This window comes from Clytia hemisphaerica, unplaced genomic scaffold (assembly GCF_902728285.1).
Source record: "Clytia hemisphaerica strain Z4C2 unplaced genomic scaffold, Clytia hemisphaerica genome assembly, whole genome shotgun sequence".
In the NCBI taxonomy this organism is placed as follows: Eukaryota; Metazoa; Cnidaria; class Hydrozoa; order Leptothecata; family Clytiidae; genus Clytia; species Clytia hemisphaerica.
The window spans coordinates 424007-431924 of record NW_027103614.1 but is presented as its reverse complement, the minus strand read 5'-3'; the positions used below and the strand labels follow the sequence as shown (position 1 = coordinate 431924).

At 34.1% G+C, this 7918-nt stretch overlaps 1 protein-coding gene across 1 annotated transcript; it reads left to right on the top strand.

The window, feature by feature from the left end:
- Nucleotides 1-4045: 4045 nt before the first annotated feature.
- Nucleotides 4046-5674, top strand: LOC136802203 (uncharacterized). The gene is made up of 5 exons (XM_067058916.1): nt 4046-4163; nt 4663-4721; nt 4867-4970; nt 5142-5233; nt 5492-5674. Exons 1-5 carry the CDS (start codon nt 4046-4048, stop codon nt 5668-5670), a joined length of 552 nt encoding a protein of 183 aa, XP_066915017.1. The 3' UTR covers nt 5671-5674.
- Nucleotides 5675-7918: the final 2244 nt, after the last annotated feature.

Sequence of the window (7918 nt, the reverse complement as noted above, 5' to 3'; positions counted from 1 at the left end):
TGGAGGGTACAGTATGTGCCGCCCTTAAGGGTACCTTTTTTGGACTTCCAAAGTCCCCCTAAGGGTCGGAAAAATAGGAAAATTTCAACTTTTTACCCCCTGAAAGATCGAAATTTGGTCAAAATTGGTCAAATTAGTCCCGCTAAGGGTCGTAAAATTCCCAAAATTTTCCTTTGCTTTCTCCTTTTTAGTCCCGGTAAGGGTCCAAAGTTCGAAAGTCGGGCGGCACCCGCCCCCGTCAGCTCGCAACCCTAGTACCCCCCCCCGGGTACAACAAAACAAGTCCACTTAGTACCCAAAGACAACTCCTTTTGGTACCCAAAGACAAGTCCCTTTCGTACCCAAAGACAAGTCCACTTAGTACCCGAACTGGTCCACTTGATGCCCAAAGACATGTCCACTTAAATAGTACCCAAAGACAACTCCACTTGGTACCCAATGACAAGTCCACTTGATGCCCAAAGACAAGCCCACTCGGTACCCTAAGACAAGTCCACTTAGCACCCGAACTAGTCCACTTGATGCCCGAACAAGTCCTTTTCGTACCCAAATGCAAGAAACTAGCCCTCCATTCGAGACTCGCGTTAAAAACTGTAAGGTTCTTTTGACTACAGTAGGCTTCCAAATTTCTAATGTAATCCTCCTTTTTCCAAAAATTGAATTTATTATAGATTTCCGAAACATATATACTAACAAAATAATTTAAAAAGTTTACAGTTTATTAAAGGATAAATCATCTGAAAAATGATTTTTCGCCTTTAGACACCTTTCATTGTCCTAAATTTAAAATCTTGTATGCGTGAAATGTACGATTTTCAAAATGTAAATCTTAATCGCAAAATTTAACTCTGAAAACGCATCGAAGAGTTTTATTTGAATTAATGAGGCGCCTGTGAGCTAAATGTCATTATATTTGTTTGATTATCCCCATAAAATGTAAAACAGTCATGTGTTTATTTTCGGTTGATACAACAAAAGACATTCTCGTACACCTTCGTTACTGTATTCAAGGAAAGTCGATATTGATGCGTTGAATAATATTATCAAGCGGCTGGTCCAGTCCATACCAATCCCTAAAATTATTTCAGAATATATTCTCTGTCCTGGAGAATGCTATTCATTTGCAGCACCATCTGGATCATTCTGGGAATGAATACTTATCGAGTAAAACTGATGCTAAGAATAAGAGTTTGGGGGATTATAGCTGTCGGATTGATAAAACCCAAAACCTTAACGTAATTCGCTCTAAATTTCTCATTTTTATGAGATTAACAAAACCTGAAAGGATATAATTTGACCCCAAGCCAAAATATATTTATTTTGAACGCCAAGAAAGTAAAAATGCGCAAGGCGTTGTCTCGAAAAGTAACAAAATATGTAAAGAAGGAAAAAAAAGCCAGACAGCGCATTTACGGTACTGCTTGATTAAATAATTTATCCATACTTTTCTTCTGGAATAATTTGGTTCAATGACAGACTTCCTCAGTACGTATTTTCAACATGGAGTATGCAGACCTTGTTCAAATTGAGGATGAGTAGATTTTAATTTTTGAATTAATGCAGCGAGGTTTACTCTCGAGAAGAAAGTTATGCCGTAACCAAAGGAAGCATTAGAACCCACAGCAGATGGAGCTTGAGGAAAATTCGAGACGCTGGTAAGGCTTCTACATTACAATTTTATAGCATTCGTTTTTGAATTTGGCCACCCAATAAAGTGAAATTATGGTCTTTGTTATTTCCTTTTTAAATTGTAATTTTCTTTGTATCTATGTGTTTCTCTTGTATCTTTTTAATGTGCTCCACGGTAAAGTTCAGGGTGATGTGTTTTGCTGACATCAACGACAAATGAAAACTTTAGTCACGTCTAAATCTTATGAACATAAGCCGGAATTGGCGCACAAACAAGCTTTAACGTATTCAATTTTCGGGTATTTATTTTCGCGTGTAAAGTATTTATTTTTCAAAAAATACACGTGTTTTTATAAGAACATTCAAAATTTTTGAGTTTTAAGCCTAAAAATGTTCTTCAAATGTTCTTATTTTTGTCATTTTTTGAGTAATTTTCTTAAGAAATCGGGTGTTTTAGAGCCCCACGAAGCATAAAATGTTTTTAACTTGTTTTTAGCATTTTGGCCATCGAAGCCTTATGTTTTTATATAGTTTGTTCTTATAAACAAAACGTGTATTACTTATACGTACAAGTTATTATGATTTTGGATAATTTTATGATTTTCCGGAGAGATTCTGCGAAAATTCAGTACTGATTTTTGCGCACCTTAACATTGCGCATAATTTCGGTATTAAATTTCACGCATTTTCGGACCTCTACGCGAAAATTAGTACCTTTAAGGGAGACAAAAAGTTTTCTGTTACATCATGTTTTCATTCCTTTAAAACCTCTTTTTATTTACTACTCAGTAGTTGTTTTATACAACAAAAGTCACTTCAGAATCCGTTCGCACAAGCCAAGCTGCTTTATAAAACTGTATGGCTTTAACATACGTCAGTTTCATACTGGTGTAGGTAAAGCGCGTTTTCCTTAAATTTTGCAAAGTAGTTTTTTACATTTGTGAGCCCTGCACTTATCTTTCAAATTCAGGAGATGCAAACAATGCACGAATACAATATCTGTTCTTTCCGATTCCTTCTTTCACCGATCCAAGACTTCCTTGACACAATGGATTTCGGTAATCGAGCTTTGACGTCAACAATGCACTGTCCACGTAAGAAACGGTTCTCTTTAATTTTTAATTATAAGAATTATTCACAACATCCTACGAACCGTTTTACTTTTTATAAGAAATTTTGGAAATCGAGGGTCTTTTGAACCTGTTCAGCACGAAAATGATTTTCAATTAGCCTATTTCATACGATTCGTGCTTACGTCACTTAAATGATCAACTTTTTATTGCAAAACACGCTTTTGTAATATATAGGTAAATTTGACAAGCACGATAACAAAAGAAAACAACTCTTACAATTCCAAAAGTAATCTTGAAAAATTACCAAACTCAACTTTTGTCGACGATTTACTCAAAAAACTTCCCGAGTCGTGGAGTAATTGCCCAATTATCTTTTTGTTTTGTTGCTAGTGTCACCCGTGCGAGACTACTCGCAAAATGTCGCCAGTTTCTATTGTTATTCAATTAGTATTTAGTATTATACTAGACGGTTCAATTCAATCGAATTTGAGGTTTACGCGACTCATATATGCACTTTCGCACAAAAACCTGTGTTGATGCGCCTTAAAAGAACAAATAATTAATACTTATATTTCAAAACAATTAAGTATATTAAGTATATCGCAACTTACAGGACTTATATGCACTTTTTGGTCGGAAGAACTCCGTTTTGCCATTTTTATCTACGTGAATTTGAAAACTCATTTTTAGTAAGTATTTTTTAAAAGTGCCACGCCTTCTTAAATTCGAAAATTTACGACATCAAATATTTTGAAAAAATTTTTCGCTCAATAATGGATGGAAAAAATTATAAACAAACAATTAAAAAGAAGAAGTATATGCACTGCTTTTTCGAAAGAAAATGAGATTTTAGTTCCAAGAGTGCGCGTAATCATGCTTGAGTTTAAAAACTCAGATCAACAAAATCCAAAAAAATATGAATGTGCGCTGGTACCCCAACATTCTCAACAAGGTACTCCAATAAACCAACATTCTCTAATAAACCAACGTAATTTAAGATTGGATCTTACTTTTAGACCTATTAAACTCACCAAATGTCAAAGATCAAACTTTACCAGTTTACCGGCAGGTATCTATGATTTTTTATGAGCTTTTCAATAATGAAAATTCATTTAATTAAACTTCTCCCAGAATTAATTTTCAGTAACCTTCCCGATTTGTAAAGATTTTTGAGAAAAAAATTAAACGTGGGTGCGCCAAAGTTTAAAATCCGAATTTCGGCCAAAATTCTAAATGAAAAAATTTCAAAAATTAATACCACAGGAAAATTTTAATTCTCAATGAGTGAAAAAGGTCCTCCCAAACATTTTTTCAATTTGTCAAGTAACATTTTTTAATTCACTATGGTAGGTTCTCAAAACCAGCGCAAGCTTGCTATTGCTGCAAACAGATCTTTATTGGGATGTGAATGTCAAGAGAAGGATAAGGAGATTAAGCGTTTAAAATCAGAGCTTATAACTGGTGAGATGAATATTCATCAATATTGATCAATAAAATATTAATCAATATTGATTTAGCATAGTGATTTTATATCATTTTAACCTTACATGTGTCTTGGAATCAAGCAAAAAGAACACATTGCAGACCATAAATTAACAATGATACATCTAAGTAATCACCGTGCTTGGAGTACCCTAACCTGCTCTCTTCCTAAAACATTTTACATGTGTTGCTTTTAGCTTTAGCCAATGTGACAAGGAACTTCAACGCTTTCCTTGAGGTAAGAATTATTCATTTTTTAATCTCAGTTTTATTATAGCTCTTACTGAAAATATGAAATTGTCTTTGCAATGAATTTTCCTTCACCTGTTGTATACCTTAAAGAAAGAAATTTTGGCAGAAGGAAATTCTTGGTAGGCTTGATAAATCTGCTGTAAACTATTCAAATTTTATTAAATGGAACTGTGAATAGTTGAGTTATGATCAGATCATGCATCACTATTCTTTTGGTTTTTATCAGGAATTAAAAGTAATCGTGTAACCAAACCAGCTTATTTCACAATTTCTGGAGAAAATAAGGTAAATTCTTTTGCTGCTAGTTCTTTAGAAGAATTTGAAGAGTTTGAGAGATATTGGAATAAAATCTATTTTTCAAAATTACAAACTTCTATTCAAAAAAACTTCTAATGCAAATGGTTTAAAAGGAATATATCAAATTTTACAGGTAGAACTCATGAAGGGATTTGGTGTTTATTTACACCGAGAGACCATATGCAATGCTCATTTACTACCTGAAACTGATACATGTGTGGCGTACTTGATGAAAAGGTATTCAGCTTGGCTTTGTGCATTAATTATTACTAGTAATCACAGATTTGCATTTTACAGAAAAAATTGAAAGGGCAAATCAGTTTATTTCAAGTTTTTTCACAAAATTAAATTTATATTGAAACTTTCTTGAAACTTTTGGAAATTAAATCAAAATTTCGTTGTTCTTAGAATGTTTTCCCAGCAGGAACTGGTAATTTTGAATGTAACAGGTGCGAATGGTCATTCTCCAATATCAAAAAATGTTGTGAATGCAATACTAGGTATGTAAATGCATGAAAAGAAGCTGTAAATTTACCTTAAGGGAATTAATTCTACGAAATGCAATTTTTACCATTAATTCTCGAAAATTCCTTAATAAAATGAAAGAATTTCGACAAAATTTGGTGTCAACGGCAAAAATTAGTCTCGCTATATACGTTGATTTTATATTTGCACCAATTTTTAACCAAGTTAACTTCCTTTAATACTTTCTCCCTTAACATAGTTTTGTGTATTCTTCACATTTGTTCTTATTTTAGGGTTCTGTTTGGCTTTCACCCACGAAGGTTGTGGAAGAAAGAAAGACAAACAGCAGTCAAAACTAACCCTTCCTAAACTTCATAGGTACATCGCAGGTACCATTCAAACAGCCCGCAACTATTTGAAGGAAGGAAAGGATTGGAAAGTCAAATCTGAAGAAGAGGAGTACACGCAGTAGTTTCTTATGCTCAACACCATTCAATTTTCCGATCTCTTTTAACTTCAATATAGAATTTTTAACATCAACATTTTGTCGTCATTTTTCTAATGAAGATTATGATGGTGAAATTTTTCGGATTATCCTTCTTTTTATTTTACTTCAAATTGTCGGAGTCATAATTTCATTTCTTTCAATTTAGCTATTTTCTAATTTTAAAGGCTTATTAATTTAATTCATCTTGTTCCTGATTTGCGGCCTGTCCAAAAAAAATACATTTGTTTTCAGTTTCACAGTTGCAGGAATTAAAAAAAAGAAGATAAACTAACACTTTTCGTCAAAGAAAATTGACTGTGCAATTTCGACAAAGTTTCTATAGATAGTTAGCTTCGTGTTTAAGGTTTTTTCATCTCTACAGATCTCTATGAAACATAAAAAGGGGATTTCCTGACATTCCAACAAAATTCCTCTAAAAATGCTTACTCTAAGGTACTGAATAATAGGGAAGGTCAAGATAAAGTAGGGTATCATTGTAATTATTTTATCATCCTTAGGATTATTATAATATCTAATATGACTCCCCAAGCAATTTAAAGTACCTGAAAATTGGACCGGTCTTTAGACAGTCTTTTAAGGGCCAGTAAATGACCGGTAAAAATTTATCAAAAGACCGCTACAAGTTTAGTTAATTTAGCTGCCGCTGCAAAGCGTCCAGTCCCAGACCGGCCCCGATCGCCCGTTTGACATCCTTTTACAGCAATTTTTTGATGTAATCGTTACTAAAAATCACTAACTAGCGGTCTGTACCGGTCTAATGAACGGCCTGGGCCGGTCCAACGAGCGGCCACGAGCGTCTAGAAGCGGCCAGGATCGTTATAGATCACATTTCTAGAAGGTCTGGAGGCCGATCTAAAACAAAAATTGACCGCTACAAGACCGCTCGTAATACCGGACCAAGACCGGTCTGATTTTCAGGTACTTTAAGTCGCTTGGGAAGTGACATATAATTATTAATTTATTAGTGAAAATACAGTTTCAGTTTTGGTTTGGATTTCTAACTAAGTACTCTTAGGTGCCAAATAAACGGGGGGGGGGGGGGGGGGGTTGGAAAAATTTTTCAAATCAAATAAATGGGGGGACTTAATTACCGGGGAGTTGGAAAAAAAACCCTAAAAAGGGTCAAAATAGACTAAATTTAGGCCTTTTAGAGTAAAACAAGAAACTTTCCTTTTGCGAGCTGGGAATAATAATATTAATAAACGGGGGGGGGGGGGGGGGTCCTAACAACGTTCGGGGGGGGGTGTGTTGGAAAATAATTAACAAGCAGGGGGGCCCGTTTATTTGGCACCTAGGAGTAACCTGATAAAAGAAGGCCATAATTCTTATGGGCAGGTTAATTCTCTTAAGGAAGTTGAAAATCAATCATCCAAAATAGTCACTCTCATGACAAGAATCTTGTTACGTGCCCAAGATAAAAATTTTGATTTCGTGCTAATACAGCGTCCTATTTTTGAACCCAATCACACGTAACTGTACTGTCATGCCCAATCCTTTGTAATAATGCGTGGCCCTTATAAATTCAAGACAGCTTATGCATCAGATTGTTCGTTTCACACAATCCCTTTTGTATTAATCTTTCTAGTTAAGATATGTATTTTCATAAAAGTTGTGGGTGTAAGATGCAAATATGCAAAAATGAGCACAAAACTTGTTTCCTTTTAATCAACTCGATCATAAATTGTTTGATTGGTCGTTATCTCTTTCAATAAATACTTTGGTTTTATTTTTCAGCTAAAAAAAACAACATTAAAATTATAGCATTGAATGATAAAGAAACAATCTGACTGCTAATGGTATTTGGATTGTAGATGCTAATGGAATTCTGTTTTAATGAGTTATCCTTTGCGAGAGAAAATCGTGAGTTTTTTGTTCAAATATGCAGGTGAGATGGAGTTTTATAAGATAATTCAATGATTGATCATTTGAAGTAATAATAATGAGGCGTTCTTTAGAAAAAGTAATTTAAAAATTATTTTATTACTAATTAACGACCAACAATTCAAATAAAGAGTTAAACTCCATCTCGTCCCTACAATTTTGATATATGATTTTGATTTATAATATATTCAAATTTTTCAAAGTCTACACGGAAAATCCACATTTGGATTACATGGACTCTTTTTGCGAAGCGAATGTACATGAGCGAAGCAGTTTTGCTATTGTGTGTGCGTACCTTTAACTATCTATCCTTTCAACTCTCTATAAGGCA